At 50.4% G+C, this 25,536-nt stretch overlaps 1 protein-coding gene across 2 annotated transcripts in view; it reads left to right on the forward strand.

The window, feature by feature from the left end:
• The window catches only part of OTOF (otoferlin), an 81,138-nt gene that overhangs the window by 13,779 nt on the left and 41,823 nt on the right, over nucleotides 1-25,536 (forward strand). Inside the window, exons 5-11 of one of the 2 annotated variants that reach the window (XM_085057229.1) lie at nucleotides 5,157-5,368; nucleotides 13,010-13,045; nucleotides 15,618-15,653; nucleotides 16,262-16,282; nucleotides 17,504-17,550; nucleotides 19,402-19,438; nucleotides 24,779-24,852. In XM_085057229.1, the coding sequence (XP_084913355.1) occupies nucleotides 5,157-5,368; nucleotides 13,010-13,045; nucleotides 15,618-15,653; nucleotides 16,262-16,282; nucleotides 17,504-17,550; nucleotides 19,402-19,438; nucleotides 24,779-24,852 (463 nt within the window). The remainder of the gene's footprint in view (nucleotides 1-5,156; nucleotides 5,369-13,009; nucleotides 13,046-15,617; nucleotides 15,654-16,261; nucleotides 16,283-17,503; nucleotides 17,551-19,401; nucleotides 19,439-24,778; nucleotides 24,853-25,536) is intronic. The other variant, XM_085057228.1, reaches the window with a different exon arrangement.

Raw genomic sequence — 25,536 nt, forward strand, 5'->3', positions numbered from 1 at the left:
GGTGTTCCCACGTGGATTCCCAGCCTGGCCTTGATCCCGTTGTTCCTGGTCTGAAGGGATGAGGTAGATGGGAATGTCCGGGGAGTGAACTGAGGAAAAGTGTGGGAAGATTGGGACTGGGGAAAAATCAGGGATGGATCCGGTTTGATCCGAGCACGGACAGGGAGAACCCGACCCCAGGATGGAATCACTGAATTCATGGAATGGTTTGGGTGGGAAGGACCTTAAATCCCATCCCATTCCAATCCTGACATCTCCCAGGATCCCAGGGTGACCCAATATTTCCTTGGACATTCCAGGGATCCAGGGGCAGCCACAGCTTCCCTGGGAATTCCAGCCCAGCCAGCAATTCCTTCCCAACATCCCACTCCAAGCTCCCCTTTCCCACTGGGAAGCCATTCCCTGTTTCCCATTCCTTTTCCCAAATCCCTCTCCAGCTCTCCTGGAGCCCCTGGAAAGCTCTGGAAAAGGCTCCAAGCATTCCCTGGATCCTTCCCTTCTCCAGCTGAGCATTCCCAGCTCTCCCAGCCCGAGATTGGATCCATTTCCATCTCAACTCCTCTCTGGGAAGGAATTTAGGGAATGAAGGGGTTCATTGGGAATCTTGGGACTGCAAGAAGGATCTCTCTTCCCTTTTCCTCCCTTTTACATCCCCAACTTCCACAAAAATCCCTCTGAATGGATTCTGAGTTTCCTTTATCATGGAATCATGGAATGGTTTGGGTTGAAAAGGAGCTTAAAGCTCATCCAGTTCCACCACCTGCCAGAGGGCAGGGATGGATGGGATGTTGGGAAGGAATTCCCGGCTGGGCTGGAATTCCCAGGGAAGCTGTGGCTGCCCCTGGATCCCTGGAAATGTCCAAGGATGGATTTGGATCCCCCTGGGGTTGTGGGAGGTGTCAGGGTTGGAATGGGATGGGATTTGAGGTCTCTTCCCACCCAAACCATTCCAGGATTCCATCCCAAGCCCTGGCCAGGCTGGGATGTCCCTCCTCATCCCTCAGCTATTTAATCCAAAATCCATAATTATTTTGCCATCAGGAATTTGGGAATATTTAACCTCACCCATTGATTTTCCTCTCTGCGCTCTGCGACACTGAAGGATCCCAAAAATATGGGATTTTCATCCTTTGGAGAGCAACTTTAATCAGGCAACATCCCAATATTCCAAGAGAGCAGCTGGAATTATTCCTTCCAACCCCATCTGCACCCTCTGCATTTTTCCCTCCTCAGGATTGCATTCCTGGAATTTTATTGCTTTAATTCCCTCTATCCCCGCGGGAAAATCCACTTAATTAAATCCTCATCTCCTCCCCGCCGATTCCAAGAATTCCTCCCGTCTGCCGCTGTCCTTGGTGCTGGGCGCGGCCGCGGCTTCCCGGGAAAAGGCTGATTTTTAATGGAACCCCCGGGGCTGGATCTCAGGATCAGAAACAGCCGCGTTTCCAAGCGAGTTCCCCAAACTCCGTTTCCATGGGAAACGGCTCCCGGGAGGTGGGAATGCAGCGCGGGAAGCGGCGGCTGTTCCACACTCCGGGAGATTTTTCCTCGGGATTGGGGTTGGGATGAGGGGAGCTGGATCTGGGGGTGTTCCTGATCCTGCTTTTCCCAGAGGGGTGGGAAGGGTGGGATTCCAGGTGAGGAATCTCAGGGATTTTCCGTGTGCTCCGAAGGGCTGGGAAAGCAGAGTCAGAGTCCAGAGGAGGCCGTGGGGGGAGAGTTGGGAATGCTCAGCTGGAGAAGGGAAGGATCCAGGGAATGCTCAGAGCCTTTTCCAGAGCTTTCCAGGAGAGCTGGAGAGGGATTTGGGAAAAGGGTTGGAGGGACAGGAGACAGGGAATGGCTTCCCAGTGGGAAAGAGGAGATTTCTTGGGATTTTGGGAAGTAATTGCTGGCTGGGCTGGAATTCCCAGGGAAGCTGTGGCTGCCCCTGGATCCCTGGGAATGTCCGAGGCCAGGCTGGACTAAAGGAGGAAAGGGATGATCCAGGATCATTCCAGGGAGCTGCTGTGGAGGGATGAGGATGGCTGGAGGTGTCCATGGAAAAAAGGCCTGTTTTCCCAGGAAAAAGGCGGCAGGGATGTTTTATAGGGATGTCGATAAGGATGTATCCAGGGCCAAGTGTTTTATGGATAAATCCATGGAAAATATAGATATTGGGTGAGGATGGGAATGTGGAGCCAGGCTGGGAGAGCTGGGAATGCTCAGCTGGAGAAGGGAAGGATCCAGGGAATGCTCGGAGCCTTTTCCAGAGCTTTCCAGGAGAGCTGGAGAGGGATTTGGGAAAAGAGATGGGAAACAGGGAATGGCTTCCCAGTGGGAAAGGGGAGATTTGTTGGGATGTTGGGAAGGAATTCCTGGCTGGGCTGGAATTCCCAGGGAAGCTGTGGCTGCCCCTGGATCCCTGGAATGTCCAAGGATGGATTTGGATCCCCCTGGGATCCTGGGAGATGTCAGGATTGGAACGGGATGGGATTTAAGCTCCCTTCCCACCCATCCCGAGGCAATTTCTGGGAACAGCCTCATTTTTCCATAATGGAACCCAAAGGAAAGGTTGGGAATTGTTTTCGTTTTTCCAGGCTGGCTGAGATCCATCCCTGGCAGTTCCCACCCTCCCTCCTGCCTTTATTGCCTTAACCAGGAGATTAAAAACTCCGGGAACACCAGAGCTGGGAGCAGAATTCCAGCCGTGTCTGCTCTCCTTTAACAGAAAAACCAGGATGGCTCGGAATTCATTTTTTCTCAAGCAGCAGGAAAACAAAAAAAAAATCCATAAAAAATCAATTTAAAATTGCCAGGGAAAGATGAACCTCTTCCCCACAGCCCTGCAGGGGATTTTCTGCTGCTTCATTTTCTTTCCCATTTCCATTGTTTCCAGCGGGAGTTTCTCCTCATTCCAACCCACACCTCCTAATTGCTCTTCCAAGCGATGATTCCACTCATCCCACAAACCTTTCGCTTTGTTATATCCTTAATTTTTCCTGCCTTGAAAGGTTTTTTTTAAACTCCCAAATCCAGCTGAGAAAGGAGATTTAATCCCCAATTATTTGCAAGTGTGAAAGTCTGAATATTCCAGCTCTGATCCTTGTTTTTCCTCCTCATTCCCTGTTTTTTTTTGGAATTCTCAAACAGCTTGGGGGGGGAAATTGGGGGAGATTGACTCCAATTTGGGTTTTGGCCAAAAAAAAATGAAGGAAAATCAATCAAAACCTTCCCCCAGCGCTCTGTTCCCAGCTGGGACTGAGTCACCCTTCGGCTGTCACGTGCGGAATGAACAGAATCCCTGAGGAATTGCTGTTCTCTTCCCAAATCTTGGATTTTCCAGCCTTCCAGCAGCCCTTGGCTGGAGCAGGGGGGAGGCTGCACCTCCTCTGGAATATAAACCCAAAAAAAGGGAGGATTTCTGTGAGAAATTTCCCCACTCCCTCTTTTAAATACTATTTTTCCTTCTTATTTTTTTAAATTTTTCGGATGTTTTATCTCAAATCCTTTGTTTTTGACTCCAAAAGAACAGATCATTTCTCCATGGAAGCAGAGTGGAGGTGGAAAAGTGCTTTTTCCTTGTACTTTGATCTCAGAAGCAGCTGCTGCCTTTGAAAAAAAGAGACTTTTTTTTAGAAGAGTGATTTTTTTTTTTTTTTTTGGCTTTTTTCCTCCTGAGTTGTTTTGTCCAAATCTGAGCTTTTAGCAGGAATTTGGCCATCGGGGCAAAGGCAGCGGGATGAATTCCCAGAGATTTGATTTATTTGGAATCTAGGGAAAGATTTGGGGGAGAAAAAGGAAAGATTTGAGGGAGAAAAAGGAAAGATTTGGGGGAGAAAAAGGAAAGATTTGAGGGGGAAAATGGAAAGATTTGGGGGAGAAAAAGGAAATATTTGAGGGAGAAAAAGGAAATATTTTGGGGAGAAAAAGCAAAGATTTGGGGGAGAAAAAGGAAAGATTTGAGGGAGAAAAAGAAAATATTTGAGGGAGAAAAAGGAAATATTTGAGGGAGAAAAAGGAAATATTTGAGGGAGAAAAAGGAAATATTTGAGGGAGAAAAAGGAAATATTTGAGGGAGAAAAAGGAAAGATTTGAGGGAGAAAAAGGAAAGATTTGGGGGAGAAAAGGAAAGATTTTAGGGAGAAAAAGAAAACAATTTAGGGAGAAAAAGGAAATATTTTAGGGAGAAAAAGGCTTGAGAGCTCCAAGGCTGACTTTGCTGCAGCAAAGAGGAACTTAACTGGAGTTGGTTCATTTGAGGAGGTTTGGATAGGAATTGGATATGGGATTTTGGGAAGGAATTCCCGTCTGGGCTGGAATTCCCAGGGAAGCTGTGGCTGCCCCTGGATCCCTGGGAATGTCCGAGGATGGATTTGGATCCCCGTGGGAGGTGTTAGGGTCGGAATGGGATGTGATTTGAGGTCCTTTCCCACCCAAACCATTCCAGAATTCCATGATCCAGGAGAAGTTTGGGATGAAGATTGGACAGAGGCAGTGCCAGGTCCCTTCCTGTCCCCAAACCCTGCAGGGCCAATCATGGCCAGGCTGGGACACCCAAACCAGGGCTGATCCAAGACTTCCCGGGGATTAATTCCTGGAAAAACCCTGGAGAGAGGAACAGACCAGAGCAAAACACCACAAATCCATGGATTAGCAGCATCCTGGGATACAAATTCCCCAAAAAGTGATGGATTTCCTGGGATATTCCGTGGGATTTCCCGGGATATTCCGTGGGATTTCTCAGGATATTCCATGGGATTTCCCGGGATATTCCGTGGGATTTCCCGGGATGTTCTGTGGGATTTTCCGGGACATTCCGTGGGATTTCCCGGGATATTCCGTGGGATTTCTCGGGATATTCCGTGGGATTTCCTGGGATATTCTGTGAGATTTCTCGGGATGTTCCGTGGGATTTCCCGGGATATTCCGTGGGATTTCCCGGGATATTCCGTGGGATTTCCCGGGATATTCCGTGGGATTTCCCGGGATATTCCGTGGGATTTCCCGGGATGTTCCGTGGGATTTCCCAGGATGTTCCGTGGGATTTCCCAGGATGTTCCGTGGGATTTCCCGGGATATTCCGTGGGATTTCTCGGGATATTCTGTGGGATTTCCCGGGATATTCCGTGGCATTTCCCGGGATATTCCACTGATTGTGTCTCCCTGTGCTTCAGACCAGCATCTCCATCGAGATCCGCTACCAGGCCCTGGATGGGACCGTGGGCACCTGGAACGACAAGGAATTCCTGGAGACGCCCAGCGTGCACTCGGAGGGGGATGGAAGGTATTCCCTGGAAACCGACAGCCTCCTGTCCGGCCACCGGCACGGCTCCGACGGCTCTCCCGGGAAATCCAACCAGCAGCCCGCGGAGAGGAGCTTCCGGAGGTAACGGGATGGGGAGATCTGGGATGTGGGATTGTGATGGGATCGGGAGATCCTGGATGTGGGATTGTGATGGGATTGGGAGATCTTGGATGTGAGATTGTGAGTGGATCGGGAGATCCTGGATGTGGGATTGTCATGGGATGGGGAGAGCTTGGAATGTTGGGAATGAGCAGTGTTGTCCCAGTGCTGGTCCAAGGGGCATCTCCTGCCCTCTGAGGATCCATGGAACAGCTCCAGGAAAAAATGGGATCCAAGTGGCCACCGGCAGCTCCTGGTGCTGCAGGACAGAGCTGAGACTTCCAGGAATGTATGGAGAGGAAATGTCATTCCATCCTGATCTGAGGGGATGGAGGGTTTGGATGCAGGTCAGACCCCACTGGTGGGATCAGCTCCAGGTGGGATCAGCTCCAGGTGGGATCTCAGGTCTCCATGGAATGTTTGGTGCTCCCAGGATTGAGGTGCCCGTTGGGATCTTAGTCCATGGGATTGAGGTGCCCGTGGGATCCATGGAACAGCTCCAGGAAAAAATGGGATCCAAATGGCCACCAGCAGCTCCTGGTGCTTCAGGACAGAGCTGAGACTTCCAGGGTTGGAGCACATGGAGAGGAAATGTCATTCCATCCTGATCCTGAGGGTCTGGATGCAGGTCAGGCATCACTGGTGGGATCATCTCCAGGTGGGATCAGCTCCAGGTGGGATCTCAGGTCTCCATGGAATGTTTGGTTCTCCCGGACTGAGGTGCATGTTGGGATCCATGGATCAGCTCCAGGAAAAAATGGGATCCAAATGGCCACCAGCAGATCCTGGTGCTCCAGGACAGAGCTGAGACTTCTGGGATTGGAGCACATGGAGAGGAAATTCCATTCCATCCTGATCCCAAGGGATGGAAGGTCTGGCTCCAGGTCAGACCCCACTGGTGAGATCAGCTCCAGGTGGGATCTCAGGTCTCTGTGGAATTGAGGTGCATGTTGGGATCTCAGTCCCTCCCCAGGATAAGCAAATTCCACACAAACAGGAGGTGATTCCTGCTGGGAATTCCTGAGGAATCCTGGGATGGCAGGTGGGGACACCTCCCATTTTCCAAGGAATGTTGTTCCAATTTTCCATTAATTTAAGGATGCCTTGTGTGTCTTTGTGAGTTCCTGGGATCTGCCCTGGATGAGAACAATCCCAGGGACCGAATCCCAAAATTCCTTGGCACAAAGCTGCTGGAATTGGTTCCAATCCCAGCCCGGTGGCTGGGAATGCTGCAGGTAATTCCCCATGTTCCCCATCCCTGGAGGTGTCCAAGGAATTCCTGGATGTGGCACTCAGTGCTCCAGGCTGGGGATCAGGCACAGCTTGGACTGGATGATCCTGAAAGGATTTTCCAGCCTCTGGGATTCTGGAATTCCGGGATATGCAGCTATGAAGGGATTAACGGAATACTAAGATGGATTTTCAGGCAGCTTTCCACATTTTTGGAGTTGTGCTGTCCGGGGTGGTTTTGTTCCTGGGTCCCACTCTGGGAGCTCTGGAATCCATTGGAAAATGGAAGAGAGGAGACATCCAAGCCCTGGACCTGCTGGAATTTTTATGGAATAAAATGGAAGTTGGAGGGAAACTCTGGAAGTGGGAGAGGGAAGGCAGAGATGGATCCTTGTGTCACCCATGGTTCCCTCGGGAATAACACATTCCCTGTCTGCCCCTCATGGATCATCACTTCTACGGTGATGGATACAGGAGGACAGTCCTTGTATTCCCAAATCATGGAATATCGGAATCATTTTGGCTGGAAAACCCCTCAGAGAGTCCAAACATTCCCCCAGCGCTGCCAACTAAAACAAATCCCTAAATCCAAACACAGGAGCCCAGCCTGGAGCTGGGAATCCAGACGCGGAGCTGGGAATCCAGACGCGGAGCTGGGAATCCGAACGCGGAGCTGGGAATCCAGACGCGGAGCTGGGAATCCAGACGCGGAGCTGGGAATCCACACGCGGAGCTGGGAATCCACACGCGGAGCTGGGAATCCAGACGCGCGGAGCTGGGAATCCAAACACGGAGCTGGGAATCCAAACACGGAGCTGGGAATCCAGACACGGAGCTGGGAATCCAGACGCGCGGAGCTGGGAATCCAGACACGGAGCTGGGAATCCACACGCGGAGCTGGGAATCCACACGCGGAGCTGGGAATCCAAACGCGGAGCTGGGAATCCAAACGCGGAGCTGGGAATCCACACGCGGAGCTGGGAATCCAGACGCGGAGCTGGGAATCCAGACGCGGAGCTGGGAATCCAAACACGGAGCTGGGAATCCAGACACGGAGCTGGGAATCCAGACACGGAGCTGGGAATCCACACGCGGAGCTGGGAATCCACACGCGGAGCTGGGAATCCACACGCGGAGCTGGGAATCCAGACACGGAGCTGGGACTCCAGACGCGGAGCTGGGAATCCAGACGCGGAGCTGGGAATCCAGACGCGGAGCTGGGAATCCACACGCGGAGCTGGGAATCCACACGCGGAGCTGGGAATCCAGACGCGGAGCTGGGAATCCAAACGCAGCCCTTGGAATCTGCTGCTTTTCCCATCCCATTTCCCTCCCAGGCTTATCCACTTTCGGATCACATTCCACCTGGGATTAGCACTTTACAGTGGCCAAAAAAAAGGGGAAAAACGGCTTTTTCGTTTTTTCCCCGCGGATCGAGACAGAGGGAATATCCCTCTAATTGCTCCCACCCCTCCAGGGCAGTTCATTAACCGCGGGAACTGGGCTGAATCCAGGGAATTTTGATGCAAATTGGAAGCGCGGCTTCATTTCCCGGCTCAGCGAAGCGGGACGAGGCTGAGCGGGAATGTGGCGACGGATTGGAGAGGAGGATGGCGGGCAGGGAGCCAGGAATGGCACGGCTGGAAAGAGGGATAAGAAATCCAAATCCTGCCTGTGCCGCTGGAATTTCAGGATGCAGGGAGAGCCATGGATACCCCTGGATGCTGGGAATTGCCCAAGGACAGGCTGGATGGGGTTTGGAGCAGCTTGGGACAGTGGGAGGTGTTGGGGTTGGAGTGGGATGGGATTTAAGGCTCTTTCCCACCCAAACCATCCTCAGATTCTGTGATTCCAGGGAATTGGAGGATGCTGCTGGGATGGCTCCAGGATGGGTTTTCCGGTTTCTTGTCAGATGAATCCTGCGGGATGCAATTCCACGGGATTAAAGCAAAAAAAATTAGGGATCCTGGGAGTGCTTGGAGCTCCTTCCCGAGCCTAAAGGGGCTCCAGGAGAGCTGGAGAGGGACTTGGGACAAGGGATGGAGGGACAGGAGACAGGGAATGGCTTCCCACTGGGAAAAGGCAGGGATAGATGGGATATTGGGAAGGAATTGATCCCTGGGAGGGTGGGGAGGGGCTGGGATGGAATTCGGCTGCTCCATTTTAGGAGGATTTTTGGGATTTGCCAAGCATGGGATGTGCAGAGCCTTGTCCAGGGTGGTAGTTCCAGGTTGGATATCGGGAATAATTCCTGCCTGGAAAGGTTTTCCATCCCTGGCACAGCTGGAGTCCCCATTCCCGGCGGGATTCCAAATCCCTGTGGATTTGGGGGGACACGGATCAGGGGAGGCCTTGGCAGTGCTGGGAATGGTTGAACTCCATGGGCTCTGTGAGTTTCCCAACCTGTAGGACTCAGCGATTCCGTGATTTTTGGAATCCTGAATCCCAGAAAGGCCGGGGCTGATGTTCCCGGTATTCCCGCCAGGATGGAAGAGGACGAGCTGTATTTCCACAGCGAGGATGAGCTCCTGGGAGAAGGGGATTCCCTGAGCCAGGGATCCCTGGACACGAGGTAGGGAGAGGCTCCGCAGTGCCGTGCTGCTCCTGCCTTTTCCCAGTGGAAATCCCGCAGGAATTCTCCCGGAATTCCCATTCCTTGGCTGCCGGTGGGGAGGAGAAACGATGGAACAGCCGGAGAAGCAGCCTTGGAATGGAATTCCAGAGACTGGGATACTGTCTGGGATGCTGCCTTGCCTTTGAGGTCACCTTCTTGTCCTGTCCCCAGATCCCGGGATCAGCCATTCCCGTGGGAATGAGCTCCCTGTGTGTGCATGAAGGTTGGTTTGCTGTGGTTTCTCTTGGAGTGCCAAAAGGAGTTTGGGAAGGAGACAAAAAAACCGGGAATTTCAGGTAAAAACCCAAGGATCAACCCTAGAGGAGCTCAGCCACAGGGAGGAGAGTTTTGGGAGAGGATCCTGAATTCCTGTGGGATAAGGGATGGCAGGATGGAGATGGAGGGGCTTGGAATAATGGGATTTACCACTGGATCTGCCTTGGATAGGGCGGAGTTGGAGGAGGTGATCCCTGTAGGTCCCTTCCATGGAAAATAGCCTATCCCATCCCATTATCCCATTCCATCCCATTATCTTATCTTATCCTATCCTATCATCCTATCCTATCCTTCCCATCCCTATCCTATATCTCCTATCTCCTATCTCATCCCATTATCCCATTATCTCATCCCATCCCATCATCCCTTCCCAATCCCAATCCCATCCCATTATCCCATATCCCAATCCCATTATCCCATTATCCCATTATCCCATTATCCCATTATCCCATATCCCAATCCCATCCCATTATCCCATTATCCCATTATCCCATTATCCCATTATCCCATTATCCCATTATCCCATTATCCCATTATCCCAATCCCATCCCATTATCCCATTATCCCATATCCCAATCCCATCCCATCCCATTATCCCATATCCCAATCCCATCCCATATCCCAATCCCATCCTATCCCATCCCATCCCATTATCCCATTATCCCATATCCCAATCCCATTATCCCATTATCCCATATCCCAATCCTATCCCATTATCCCAATCCCATATCCCAATCCTATCCCATTATCCCAATCCCATTATCCCATATCCCAATCCCATCCCATCCCATCCCATTATCCCATATCCCAATCCCATCCCATTATCTCATATCCTAATCCCATCCCATCCCATCCCATCCCATTATCCCATATCCCAATCTCATTATCCCATTATCCCATTATCCCAATCCCATCCTTTATCCCATCCCATCCCATCCCATCCCACCTTTTCCCTGGCTGAGCCATGGATTCCGTTGGATATCAGGGCAGATTCCAGACCTGCACCTGGATCATCCATCCCAGAACACCTGGAGAAGATTCCTGGTCAGCCTGGATCCGTCCTGGCTGGGAAGGGCAGGAATTCCCCCATGGAATTCTCACGGAAGTCAGGGAAGAGGGAGGATGTGGAGATAAAACTTGGGAGAGGGAAATTCCCAAAGCAGAGATAAAAGCTGGGAGAGGGGAATTCCCGAAGCAGAGATAAAACTTGGGAGAGGGAAATTCCTGAAGCAGAGATAAAAGTTGGGAGAGGGAAATTCCCAAAGCAGAGATAAAAGTTGGGAGAGGGAAATTCCCAAAGCAGAGATAAAAGTTGGGAGAGGGAAATTCCCAAAGCAGAGACAAAAGTTGGGAGAGGGAAATTCCCGAAGCAAAGCCATTGAAATGAGGTTTTTAGGGATAACGGGAATAGCGGCATCCATGAAAGCAGCGGGAAGAGGATGATGCAGGAAATACTGGAAATACAGGAGATTCCCTGGGATGGGAAAGGTTTGTCCACATCCAAAACAATTCCCAAATCTCAGCACCTCGGGGAATATTCATGGGGTTTTATTCCTATTTTCACTGAGAATTCCTGGAGTTTGAGATGATAATTTATTGGAGAATTAATTTTTCTCCAAGAAATCCATGGCTCGGGTTGTAACAAACCCATTCTGGAGTTTACCAGGAATCAAAAAAATGTGGGAAAAAAAGGAGAAGAAAAGGGAAGAGGTTCCACATTCCAGCTGTTTTCCCCCAATCTTTTTGGAATCCAAGGAAAGGTCTTGTTTAAAATTCCTTTGGGAACAAAAATATCCCAGCTCCTTCGGAAGGTCTTTCCTTTTCCATCACTTATAGATCCCAGACCTGGGAAAAAGTTGGATCAGAAGAATAAAAATGGGAATTTTGGCGTTTCCAGAGCTGCATTTCCAACAGGGAATTCTCCTCATCCTCATTCCCAATCCATTCCCTGCGGAGCACCCAAACGTGCTCCGGGATGTCCTTCCAGCTAGGGATTCCATGGATTCCCTGTTTCCCACATGGATGGAAGGTTTGTGGGAAAACTCAGGAATAAGGAAAGGAAAGGAAAGTTTGAGGAAAGGAAAGTTTGAGGAAAGGAAAGTTTGAGGAAAGGAAAGTTTGAGGAAAGGAAAGGAAAGGAAAAGGAGGAGTGGGATACTCAAGGAAAAGTGGGATAAACGAGGAAAAGTGGGATAAATGAGGCATGGAATTCCCTGGAATGTCACAGGAGCACTCAGGGTTCATGGGCCAGACCAGTCCACAGCCCTGGAGACCGGGAACTGGAAAAATTTGGAAAGTTCTGAGTGGGAAGGACCTTAAATCCCATCCCATTCCAATCCCAACACCTCCTGCTATCCCAGGTGGCTCCAAGCTCCATCCAGCCTTTCCTTGGACATTCCCAGGGATCCAGGATAAGCCACAGCTTCTCTGGGAATTCCATCCCAGCCAGGAATTCCTTCCCAAAATCCCATCTAAATCCAGCCTTTTCCAGCATAAAACTATTCCCATTTCCCGTCATTCCATCCCTTTTCCAAAGTCTGCTCCCAGACACAAGGATCTGGTGAATTCCCATTTTTTCCAATGACTTTTCCAGTGATCCCAGGCATTCCCTTCCCTGTTCTGCTTTTCTCCCACTCCCAGCTTTGATCCCTTTTTCCTCCTGGAGAATCCCCCAGGATTTGGGCACAGATATCCCGGAAAGGGTTGAGCCTGGTGATCCCAAATTTTGGCAGCTCTGGAAGGAGAGGAAGATCCCTTTCTGGCAGATCCAGGATGTTCATCCCTTTCCCATGGAGCAGACAATCCACACCAAGGATTTTGGGAATCCAGGGAAACCAGATCCATCTTTTCCTGGGCATCTTCCTCGGCCGGTGACGGATCCAGGCTGATCCCGTGCTTTGACACAGGGAATTTTCACCCTAATTCCCACTTTTCCAGGGTGTCTCTGGGAATGTGCGACCCTCCCATGTCTGCAGATCCACACAGACAACTCTGCTCGGGAATTTCCCAAAATTTGGGAATTTCCGTGTAAACAGGACCTCCCCCATGAAACAATCCTGCAGTTTTCCAAGGGATGGGAATGGTTTTCCCTCACTGGGATGATGGCAGGGCTTTCCAAGGGCTGGGAATTCCAAAGGAATTCCCCTTTCCTCCTTCCAGGAATCCCAGCACAGGGTATAGCCCTCACTTTTCCTTTGGGATTTCAGCAAATCCATCCCAAGCAGAAGGAATTAGTGGGAAAAGGAAGTCAGGGAGGAGGGAATCACTTGGAAAAGGTGGAATATTGGCCAAATATTCCCAAAAATCCAGTCTGGGAAATACCTGGATCCTGTGGACTCAACTGGAAGTGGCGTGGGAGGATCCCAGGATTCCAGCCATGCATGGAGTGCTTTGCTGTGCCAGAGTTTTCTTCCCAAGTTTTTCCTGGTTTACAAAGCAATGGAAGAGCCCTTTATCCTCACATCACAGCAGGAATTTTTCCTCTCTCCCCGTAAATTCCCAAGCCTTGGAGACGAAGCGGAAGAAGATCAGCATTCCAGGTAAATTCCCTCAGCAGATCCCTCTCTCCGGGGTGGATCCACATCCGAAGTCTTGTTTTCCGGAGATAATTCCTTGAATCCAGGGATAGACATCAAAACTTGGATCTGTAAAATTCCGTTCTTGTGTTTCCCTGGGGATCCCAGGTTTGGGATCTGCTCATCCCACACAGAATCCCGGGATGAAGGAGCTGGGAATGGGAGGAGCAAACTGGAATGGCTTCGGCTCCTTGATCCATCACGAGTTCTGACCAAACACATCCATGAAAAAAATCACAGGAAAACATCCAGAATGGGGGCGGGAAAGAGATAAAAAATCCAATCTGGCTAAAAAAATCCCGGAAAATGGGAAACCATTGGAAGCAGGCTAGGATCTCTCAAAAATCTGGACTTGTGTTGCAATGAGGAAAACAGAAAAGGACAGGAAAGATTTGATATTGGGAAGGAATTCTTCCCTGTGAGGGTGGAGAGGGGCTGGGATGGAATTCCCAGAGAAGCTGTGGCTGCCCCTGGATCCCTGGGAATGTCCAAGGCCAGGCTGGATGGGGCTTGGAGCAACCTGGGATAAGCAGAAAATGTCTTTGGAATGGAATGGGATTGGATTTAAGATCCTTTCCCACCCAAACCTTTCCGGGATTCTACAATTCCATGATTTATTTACCAATATGGACTCACCCTTAGATTCCCAGGAAAAGTAAAGAGGGATAGGCATTTCCAGAGGTTCAGGGAGAGCAGGAATTTTCAACACCTGGCTGAGCCCAGCTCCCAGCCCTCTGGAAACTGAGATCCCGGGAAGCACCACCCGATAGGGGCTGCCCTTGAAATATTCATGGCGAGGACAGAGCTCGGAGCCGAACGGAATCTGCTCCCGGTGAATTATTGATGGCAGCCTTTCTTCCGTGTCCCGGCGGATCCGAGCCTTGTCCGACTGCCTGTCGCTAATTATCCCTCTGGCAGCCGCTCCAAAGTTGGGATCTGTGCCAGGAATGGGAGAATTCGGGATGAAAATCCCTGCAGGCAGCCCAGAACATTCACCATCCCCATTCCCATTCTTATTCCCATTCTTATTCCTGTTCCCATTCCCATCCCCGTTCCCATTCCCATTCCTATTCCTATTCCCATCCCCATTCCCATCCTTATTCCTATTCCCATTCTTATTCCTATTCCCATTCCCATCTTTATTCCTGTTCCCATTCTTATTCCTGTTCCCATTCCCATTCTTATTCCTATTCCCATTTCCACTCCCATCCCATTCCCATTCTTATTCCTATTCCCATTCCCATTCCCATCCCCATTCCCACCCTTATTCCTATTCCCATTCCCATTCTTATTCCCATTCCCATTCTTATTCCCATTCCCATTCTTATTCCTGTTCCCATTCCCATTCTTATTCCTATTCCCATTCCCATTCTTATTCCTATTCCCATCCCCATTCCAATCCCCATTTCCATCCCATTCCCATTCTTATTCCTATCCCCATTTCCATTCCTGTCCCCGTTCCCATTTCCATTCCCATCCCATTCCCATTCTTATTCCTATCCCCATCCCCGTTCCCATTTCCATTCCCATTTCCATTCCCATCCAATTCCCATTCCTATCCCCATCCCCGTTCCCATTTCCATTCCCATCCAATTCCCATTCCTATCCCCATCCCCATTCCCATCCCATTCCCATTCTTATTCCTATTCCCATCCCCGTTTCCATCCCCGTTTCCATCCCCATTCCCATCCCCATTCCCATCCCCATTACCATCCTATCCCCATTTTCATTCCATCCCCATTCCCATCCCCATTCTCATTCCATTCCCATACTTATCCCCATTTTCATTCCATCCCCATTCCCATCCCCACTGCCACGCGGATGTCACACCAGGGGACATGGAGCAGTGCTGGGAATGTTGAATTTTGGGACAGCAGATAATTCCTCCATGCCCAACTAGAAAAGGAGGGTCCGAAATTCCCAAATCCATGGATCTTTGGGATGTCACATCCCAGATCGGTGCCACCACCAGGATGAACAGGAAGTTTGGGATCCTTTCCATCCTGGGAAAAAAAGTCCCTGTCGAGGTTTTCCATATTTTTTTCAACCCCTCCGTTAAATTTAATTAAATTAATTAAACATTTAATGTGCCATTAAATTCTTTGGGGAAAAAAAATGCATCCTGAGGATCCAGAAATTCAGGAAAATGTTCAAACCAATGGAGCAGGTGCTGCTGTGATTCCCAAAGAAGAACCTCCAGCACCTGGAGATTATCCCTGAATTCAGGAATTTAAATTTTCCCAAAACTGTCCTGGTGGAGGAGATATCCCAGATGGAGCAGGAGCAATGGATAACGATGGAAATTCTGGAGACAGCTCCTGTTCTGAGTGCCAGAAGTGCAGATCCAGGTTTTTCCCAGGAAAAGGGGGATTGGAACACCCTGGGCTGGATGCACAGCTGGAATTCCCTCCCTGGATCACCCGGAATTTGGACATGGCCCATCCTCCTGGGAAGGGGTGTCCCTGCTCCGGCAGGAATTCTGACACTGGGATTTGATTGGATTTTGTTCTCTCTTTCTCTCTGGTGCCTCATCCAGGATTAAGTTTAACGATGGATACAAAGCGGTGGCAAGGTACCGAAATGTCCTGGTGGGAGGGATTCCAGATTTTGGGGGAATCCTGGATTTTGGGGGAATCCTGGATTTTGGGGGAATCCTGGATTTTGGGGGTTGCTCCCATCCCAGCCCATCCCAGGCACCCACATCCTAAAAATACATGATTTTCCGGGCATTAATAGCTGGGATAAATCCCAGGATTTGGGATAAAACTCAACCTCATCCTGTGCTCCCTGTCCATCATATCCCATATAATATTGGAATATTGGGAATTACAGCGCCGGGACACAGGGAATGGCTTCCCACTGCCAGAGCCAGGGTTAGATGGGATCTTGGGAAGGAATTCCTGGCTGGGCTGGAATTCCCAGGGAAGCTGTGGCTGCCCCTGGATCCCTGGGAATGTCCGAGGTTGGAGCAGCCTGGGATAGCGGAAGGCGTTGGGGTTGGAATGGGATGATCCTTAAGGTCCTTCCCACCCAAACAATTCCCAAAATTTGGTGGTCAGCCCCTCCCCCATCCTGTCCTGCTCCCGTGGGTTGGGGGAGGCTTTATCCATTTGGGAATGTTCATTAATTCACGCGAATTAACTCACATTCCTCCTCCTGGAATTTGCTCCTTCCCAACAGTGAAGACCCGGAAGATCCCAGGTATGGGACGAGGTGTCCCTGCTTCCCTTTGGGAATGGTGTGTGCATGGATGGGAGCAGTTCCTGCATGGTGTTTGGATCCAGGAAAGGAATTTCTGGGTTCACCCACCTCTGGGATTCCCTCTGTCCTCCCTAATCCCAGCAAGGACAAGTCTCCTTTCTGTCAGGGGCTTCCCAAAGGGGCTCTGAGGGTCATGTGTGTCTGTATTCCCAGCTATCCATCCATCCATGGATCCATCCATCCATGGATCCATCCATTCATGCATGGATCCATCCATGGATCCATCCATTCATGCATGGATCCATCCATCCATTCATCCATCCATCCATCCATCCATCCATCCATCCATCCATGGATCCATCCATCCATCCATGGATCTATCCATCCATCCATTCATCCATCCATCCATTCATGCATGGATCCATCCATCCATCCATCCATCCATTCATCCATCCATCCATTCATGCATGGATCCATCCATCCATCCATCCATCCATCCATCCATCCATCCATGGATCCATCCATCCATTCATCCATCCATCCATCCATGGATCTATCAATCCATGGATCCATCCATCCATCCATCCATCCATCCATCCATGGATCCATCCCATCCATCTCTCCATCCATCCATCCATCCATCCATCCATCCATCCATCCATGGATCCATCCCATCCATCCCATCCATCTCTCCATCCATCCATCCATCCATCCATCCATCCATGGATCCATCCCATCCAGCTCTCCATCCATCCATCCATCCATGGATCCATCCATGGATACTTCCATCCATCCATGGATCCTTCCATCCATCCATCCATCCATGGATCCATCCATCCATCCATGAATCCATCCATCCATGGATCTATCCATCCATCCATCCATCCATCCATCCATCCATCCATCCATCCATCCATCCATTCAAGCATGGATCCATCCATCCACCCATCCACCCATGAATCCATTAATCCATCCATCCATGGATCCATTCCATCCATCCCTCCATCCCTCCCTCATTCCAGCCCCTCCAGTTCAGTCCCACCTCTGTTCCCAGTTCCCTGGGATCCTTGGGAAACCCTGCCGCAGGGATCTGCCCCTCTGTGACCCTCCTGGATTGGATTTGTCGGATTTCTCCTGCATGTGGATGCGTTTGGGGGGGAGAAGGTGGATGAGGGTTTATCCCTGGATCACAGCTCATGGAATTGCTCCTTTGGATTGCAGCGCCAAGGCCAAAGGGAAGGAGAAAAAACACCTGGTGTTGCCGTTCAGGTATCCCTGATCCGTCATTCCCTGATCCCAGATTCCCTGGGTCACCCTCCAGCTCCAGCAGAATTCCTTGGCAGCAGAATCCCCCCGGAATGGTTGTGGGGCAGGATCAGGATCCACTTTTCCACAAGAAAAGTGCTCCAAACCGAGCTGTTTGAGGGATAAAATGGGAATTCTGCATCCGTGCCCATTCCCATTCCCAGGAATGAGATATCCCAGCACTTCTTCCCGCCCAGGGCTGTTTGGATCGGGAATTTTTCCAGCCAGACTGGAAGAATCCCACAGGGATCCTGCCTTGAATCCCGGCCAATCCATCTCCAGCGTGTCCAGCAGGACCTGGATCACATCCCAGAGCTCCGGGAGGAGGTGTGGAATGATTTAATTCCTCTCCTGGCAGCTTTTCCAGTGCCGAGCAGAGGTTTGGCGCTCCCGGGAGGAGCTCAGCTGGCACGGGAATCGTTTTTCCTGGTTTGTCCCCACAGCAGGGAAAAAGCGGGAATTCTTGGATCAGAGCAGGCTGATCCCTGCCCCGGCTGCTCTTCCCAGTTTCCCACCCGAGTCCCACTTTATGCTGGAGTTTTTTTGGAATTCCTCTCCCCCCAAACCCATCCAGCGACACTTCCCGATTTAATTTTTTCCCCGGATGTTTTTCCAGCCGCTCAGGGCACAAGGAACTGGAATTCCAGACTCCGAAATCCCCCTCTTGTCCCCCGGCCCGGCGGGGGAGCAGCCGTAATTAACTCCAGCTCCCTTAATTACTTCCCGGAGCTGCTTAATTGCTTTCTCCTCCCTTAATTGCTGCAGGACAATAAGGGCGATTATCGGGGGAGAGAGGGAGCAGCTGGAAAACAGGGAAGAAAATAGGGAGAGAGGCAGAACCGGGAAGAAAAACAGGGAAGAAAACGGGAAGAAAAACATGGAGGAAAATAGGCAGGAAAACAGGGAAGAAAAGAGGGAAGCAGGACCGGGGTGGAAAACAGGAAAATAGGGAAGAAAACAGGGAAAATGGGGAGGAAAATAGGGAGAGAAGCAGCACTGGAGAGGAAAACAGGTAAAGAGAACCAGGGAGAAAAACTGGGAGAGAGCAGGACGCGAGAGGAAAACGGAGGAAAAAGGAGACGAAAACAGAGAAAAAAACCAGGCAGACAGGACCCGGGGAGGAAATCAGGGCGGAAGGACCGGGGAGTAAAACAGGTAGAGAAGGAAACCAGAAGCCAGGGGGCGGAGCAGGATCCCAAAGGGAGCAGGGAAAAGAGGGATCGATGTTTCCTGCGCGGAGTCGCGGCGGGAATGAGGAATTCCACGTCCAGCGCGTTCCCTGCAGCACAGACCCCTCTGGAGGGGGGACAGGGAAACACCTCTGCGGGGGGATAAGGAAAACCATTCCCCTCTCCGGAAAGGAGAAGCTTTATCCCCTTCCCAGGGGCTTCCCAAATCCAGGGATGGAATTTGGGAATCCTGAGTGTCCCACAGAGCGGCGCTGCTTTGCCGGCCCCAAACACAAATCCAGGGAATGTCCCTCACTCCCAGCTCCGCTGCTGGGAGTTGGGGTATCCTAAGCCATGAAGGGATATTTTCCACCTAAATTTCAAAGACAGAGGAGGTTGGGATGGGATATTGGGAAGGGATTCTTCCCTGGGAGGGTGGGGAGGGAAGAATTCCCAGATGGAATTCCCAGGGAAGCTGTGGCTGCCCCTGGATCCCTGGGAGTGTCCATTAGGACATTAGGGCTTGGGGAAAGTGGGATTAGGGATATTTCAGGTCCCTTCCCACCCAAACCATTCCATGATTCCCTGATTCCTTCAGTGCACTGAAGTTTGTTTGCCTTTTATTCCCTTGACATTCCACCCCCGGCTCCAGCAAGGGCAAGGAGAAGACCAAGGAGCACAAGTAGGTTTGCTCTCCCTGCTCTTCCTCCTCCTCCTGGTTTCCAGTTTTTCCATCTGATCCGGTTGGTTTGCTCTCCCTGCTCCTCCTCCTCCTCCTCCTCGTTCCCACTTTTCCCAGCCGATCCGGTTGCTGTGCTCCCCCTTTTTCCAAAGCCAGGCCTGTCCATCCTGGAAAAACTCTCCTGGATGTGAGTTTAGAGCCTGCAGGGAATATTTATCCATAAAACCAAAGAATATTTATCCCACAAAAGCTTTGGGGTCTGGCAGCGCCGGGAGGGAACTGAGAGGTCCTGAGGGAATTTTGGATCCATCCGGATTGGATGGAGGGAATTTCCCAGCCTGGGCAGGAGAGGTCTGGGTGCAGATGGGACTTTGATCCAGCTTTCCTTTGGATCTCAGGAAAAGGTTCTTCCTCCAGGGCTGGTTGGGCAGTGGAACAGATTCCCAGGGAATGGTCACATTCCCAAGGCTGCCAGAGCTCCAGGAATGCTTGGAGAGGGACAGGATGGGATTTTTGGGATGTCCTGGGCAGGGGTTGGATCAATGATCCTGGTGGATCCTTTCCCACTGGATATTCCATGATTCCATGATCCAACAGCTCCTCTGAGACTGGCAGGTTTCTTCAACTCCTGCTTCCCTTTTATTCCCAGTGTTTTCCATGGATACCAGACCAGGCTGTTCCCCCAAGAACAGAATATTCCAGCTCTCAAATCTAAACTCAGCTCCAGGGAATGATCCTGGAACCACCCCTGGGCACTTCCCTATCCGGGAGATCTCTCCTGCCTCCCCTTCCTTGTTTTGTGATTTAAGGATCAATTCCTGGTAAATCCCACGGGTGGACTCTCCTTAATTAATGGGATAAAGTGAGGAAGAGGAGATGAGGTGGGAAAGGAGGAAAATGTCCTCAAGGAGAGGGCAGAGTCAGGAAAAATGGGAAGAGATCTCCCAGCTCTGCTCCTTCCTCTGGGAAGAAACACAAACGGATTGAGGGTTGGGATCTTCCCAAGGGTGATGGTGTAGGATGAGCCCAGCAGTGGGATCTGTCCCCTGGAGGAATTCCTGGCAGGTGGAATTCCTGCAAGGAAATGAGCCATGGGAACGCTGTTCCCTGCTCCTGGTGAAACACAATGATTAAAATGTCCTTTTTCCCATGGATAATGCACCAGAAATGGGATTTTTACTGGAAGTTTCCCAGCAGGGAGGCTACTCCCGACTCCCTGCCGTGGCTCCAGAATCCCTGTGGAATTCTGTGGAATTCTGTGAATCTGTGGATTTTGTGAATCCCTGTGGAATTCTGTGGAATTCTGTGGAATTCTGTGGAATTCTGTGGAATTCTGTGGAATTCTGTGGAATTCTGTGGAATCCCTGTGGAATTCTGTGGATTCTGTGGAATTTGTGGATTTTGTGAATCCCTGTGGATTCTGTGGAATTCTGTGAATCTGTGGATTCCGGGGATCCCCACGGGTGAAACCCTAAAGGACAAAGCCAAGAGGAGCAGCAGGAGGATTTGTGCAACTGGAGACAATCCATCCTCAATCCCACATTAAACCCCAGAAAATCCACGGGCAGAGCACTTCCAGAGGCTGGCTGGAGTCTCCGGTGTCCAACATGGATTTAAGATTGCTTGGAAACTCCCAAATCTTCCCAAATTTGGGATCACCACCACAACATTCCCTCCTCCACCCCAAATATGCCGGAATCCAGGTGGGACGCGCTGGGTCAGCCACGGCATCTCCAGAACCTCATTTTTTTGGGAAAGCGGGAGAAAGCCGGGTGCTGGCGAAGGAGGGCTCAGCTCAGGTTCCACGGATCCGCGGATCCTCATGGAATATTCATGCCGAGACGGTGTCAGCTCTCCGGCAGCCCGGCAGCGCCGTCGGGAGCAGCGGAGGCATCGGGGAGATCCCACAAAAACCCCGCTGGTCCCACGGAGAAGGGTCGGAGAAATCCCCCATCCCGCCCTCCGGACCGGGATGGATGTCCCACCGTAGAGGCTCCGCCATTCCCGCTATTCCAGAACTTTCTCCTGCAGGGCCGGGCGAAGGTAGAAGCCGGGATGGGAAGGGGGAGGTGTTTGGGATTGGGCAGGGCGCGACCAGCTTGGAAAGGGACGGGTGGGGATTGGGATGAGTCTGGGAAGCTGCTCCAGGATATTTGGGATGGTTCCATCCTCATCCTCATCCTGCTCCTCCCGTTCTACTCCGAGTGCTGCAAAAATCCACCAAAATCCATCAAAATCCTCCAAAATCCATTGCTTTGGAATTCATTTCTTTGTGTCTTTTTTTCTGTTATTCCTTTTTTCTTGGGTTTTTTTCCCCCTTTTTTTACTTCCCATTATTTTTCCTGGAGTGTTTTCCTGTTTATCTGCTTTTTTTATCCCCCTGGTTTATCCTCAGCATTTTTAAAATCCAAACAATTTTTCCCCCACATTTTTTCCTTCCTCTATTTTTTTCTTTCTTTTCCCCTGCTGATTTCTCCTGAGGTTTCTTTCCCAAAATTTTCTGGGTTTTTTTTTCTTTTTTTTCCCTACTTTCCCCTCCTTTTTCCCCCTCAGTTCTTTCTCCTCCCATGCTTTATTTTCCCTTTACATTTCCCCCCAGTTTTTAATCTTTTTTATTTTCCCTGCCAATTCCCCTGTGTTTTTTTCCTAAATTTTTCTGTTTCCCCCCTTTTCTTCTATTTTTCCCCCTCATTTTCCCCATTTCTTTTCTCCCCCATTTTCCCCTCAATTTTTTCTCTTTCCTTCTTTCCTTTTTCTTTTCTCTTTTATCATTTCACCTTTTTTCCTTTCCCCTCTTTTTTTGCCTTTCCCCTTTTTTTCCCTTTCCCCTCTTTTCTTTATTCCCATTTCCTCCCCTTTTTCTTTATTTCCCCTTTTTCCTATTTCCCCTTTTTTCTTTTTTTTCCCCCACTTTTCCCAATTTTTTTCTTTATTTCCCCTTTTTCCTTTTCTCCCTTTTTCCTTTTCCCCCCTTCTTTTTCTTTCCCCCTTTTCCCAGGGTTTCCTTTTCCCCCAATCCCAGAATTTTTCCACACGACCCAAAACCACCACCATCATCATCATTTTACCAACAGGATCATCCAAAGGATCCAAAGGATCCTTGATATCCATGGATTTGGGAGCCAGGAGATGACCCTGCCGGGTTTTTCCCTCCAGAGTTCATCACCAGCTGCTCCTCTTTTTGATTTTCCTTCCCAAGGAACCTCAGAAATTCCCAGGATGGGGATTTTATCCATGAGCAAATGGCAGCTCTGGGACTGGAGGGATTTTTTGCTCTCCATTTGTAAGAATTCCAAGGAAAAACAAGGAATCCAATCCAACCACTGTGGAGGTGTGTTGATTTATGGAGGGCTCAGGCTGCTGGATGGAATCTCCACAGCAGAGAGCAGTCTGGGAGAAAAATTCCAGAGCCTGAGCCGTGATTCCAACATTTTCTCATTAAATAAATGAGTTGGAAAATACCTCCAAAGGGTCTCATACACCAGGTGATTCCTGGTGGGATTACAGGAATTACAGAACCCTCATCCCCACCTTTTCTCCTCCAATCCATGGAAAAACTGCACCACCATGGAGCATCCTGGGAATTAATCCCAGCTCCCAGACGCTGGAGCGTTGCTTTAGTTCCAAATTTAAATAATTCCTGGATCTCATCCCGATTGGATTCCCCTCCCTCAGATTTGCTATTTTCCCATTCTCCTTCATTTTCTTCCCGCTTGCTCCAGCTCTCTCTGCGACCTGTGGACTTCTGGGGGTTATTTCCCACCAGGCTGCAATTCCAGGCTTTCTTTGGTCTTGGGAAAAGATTTCCCAAGGGTAAAACTCAACCCTTTGGCCTCATCCGGAGGTGGGATTGGGAAATCCCACAGATTCCATGGTGTGGCCTTGTGGGCAAAACATCCCAATCCTGAGGAGTCCAGGGCTGCTCCTGGATCTCCTGGATCTCCTGGATCCCCTGGCCTGGCAGCCAGCTGGAGGTTGAGGTCCTGGCAGGAGGTTGAGGTCCTGGCAGGAGGTTGAGGTCCTGGTTGGAGGTCCTGGTAGGAGGTTGAGGTCCTGGTAGGAGGTTGAGGTCCTGGTAGGAGGTTGAGGTCCTGGTTGGAGGTTGAGGTCCTGGCTGGAGGTTGAGGTCCTGGCTGGAGGTTGAGGTCCTGGCTGGAGGTTGAGGTCCTGGCTGGAGGTTGAGGTCCTGGCAGGAGGTTGAGGTCCTGGCAGGAGGTTGAGGTCCTGGTAGGAGGTTGAGGTCCTGGTTGGAGGTTGAGGTCCTGGTTGGAGGTTGAGGTCCTGGTTGGAGGTTGAGGTCCTGGTTGGAGGTTGAGGTCCTGGTAGGAGGTTGAGGTCCTGGTTGGAGGTTCTGGTAGGAGGTTGAGGTTCTGGTAGGAGGTTGAGGTTCTGGTAGGAGGTTGAGGTTCTGGTAGGAGGTTGAGGTTCTGGTAGGAGGTTGAGGTTCTGGTAGGAGGTTGAGGTTCTGGTAGGAGGTTGAGGTTCTGGTTGGAGGTTGAGGTTCTGGTTGGAGGTTGAGGTTCTGGTTGGAGGTTGAGGTCCTGGTAGGAGGTTGAGGTCCAGGCTGGAGATGGGATTTGGGTTGAAGGTGAGGAAAAGTCCAGGCTGGAGGTGATGTGTCATCCTAGCTGGAAGCAGATCCCAGGTTGGAGGTGAGGTCCACCTTGGAGGTGGGGTGAGGTCCAGGATGGAGGTCAGGTTCCCTGTTACTTCCAAGCTGCCCCAAGAACCTCTCCTACTCTTCCAGGAATGGGAATTTTCCATTTCATTTCCCTTTCACAGGCAGAGAAGGTGTTTGGGTGTTTGAATTTGGGGGTGTTTGAATTTTTGGTATTTGAATTATAGAGTGTTTGAATTTTGGGGTGTTTATTTTTGGTGTTTAATTTTGGGGTGTCTAACTTTCGGGTGTTTGAATTTTTTGGGTGTCTGAATTTTAGGGTGTCTGAATTTTAGGGTGTCTGAATTTTAGGGTGTCTGAATTTTAGGGTGTCTGAATTCTGGGATGTTTAATTTTTAATTGTTTCATTTTTCGATGCCTTGGAAAGAAATTCCATGAACTGGTGAGGAGAGATGAGGAGTGGGAACACAACAGGGACTCTGCTCATGGGGAGACAGAGTTATCCCAAATGAAGACATTCCCAGAGAAAAAATGGGATGCAAGACTCCAGGGCCGTGAATTCCACTGCGATCCTAACTCTGCCTCTGGAATATTTCCCGTTCTTCTTTTCAGCTGATATTTCCTCTTCTTCCTCTGGAAAAGAACTCCTCCTGCTCCCACCGCCCAGGTCCTAAAATACAGTAATTAACAGGATTTTTTTTATCCCCCCTCTCTCCACCCAGAGCTGGAAAAGGAGTTTTTTCAGCCATGAAGCTTGGAAAGACGCGGCCGTCCAAGGATGAGCATCGGAAGCAAGGTACAGTCATGGAATGTTGGTGGATTCCTGGAATGGCAGCAGTGGGAGAGGAAGGGCTGCGGGTTCCCTGGGCTCTGAACCATGGTGGGGCTGGAATTGGATACCTCTGGAGAGGCAGGAGAGGGCAGCGATTGGAAATTCATTGTTGTTTCCATTCGGAGCCGAGGATCAGTTTTCCACCGCAAAGAAAAGCGGGAATGTGTGTTTGCAGGCGGGGAAAAGCCTTGTTTGGATCACGATTTTGGGAAAACTTCCAGTGTTTTCTGGCCAGGTTGGAGGATAGGAAAAGGGAATTTTTCCTGGGATGCTGGCATGGAAACCTGGGTGTTCTTCCCAGAGCTTGGGTGCTCCTTTTTGGTTAAAGCTTCCAGTTTCCATGGGAAAACATCTGGGATGCAAAGGCGGGAAAAGGGCATTTGGTCCCATGGAATTGTCTCCACAGGCTGGATTTATCCGTGGTCAAGGAATGGTCACTGTGGTGTGGTCAGTGCTGCATGGCTGGGAGGCTCCTGATCCCTCCTTTCCTGGGAAATTCTGGCTGTCCCACACCTCCCCTGGGCTGGGATTGGAATTCTGACACCTGGCCACTGGGGATGGGATTGGGATTGGGATTGGGATTGGGATTGGGATTGGGATGGGATGGGATGAGTGTCCTGCACCCACTGCCTGTTGGCCAAGCCAGCA

This window comes from Lichenostomus cassidix, chromosome 3 (genome assembly GCF_008360975.1).
Source record: "Lichenostomus cassidix isolate B80296 chromosome 3, HeHo_3.0, whole genome shotgun sequence".
In the NCBI taxonomy this organism is placed as follows: domain Eukaryota; kingdom Metazoa; phylum Chordata; class Aves; order Passeriformes; family Meliphagidae; genus Lichenostomus; species Lichenostomus cassidix.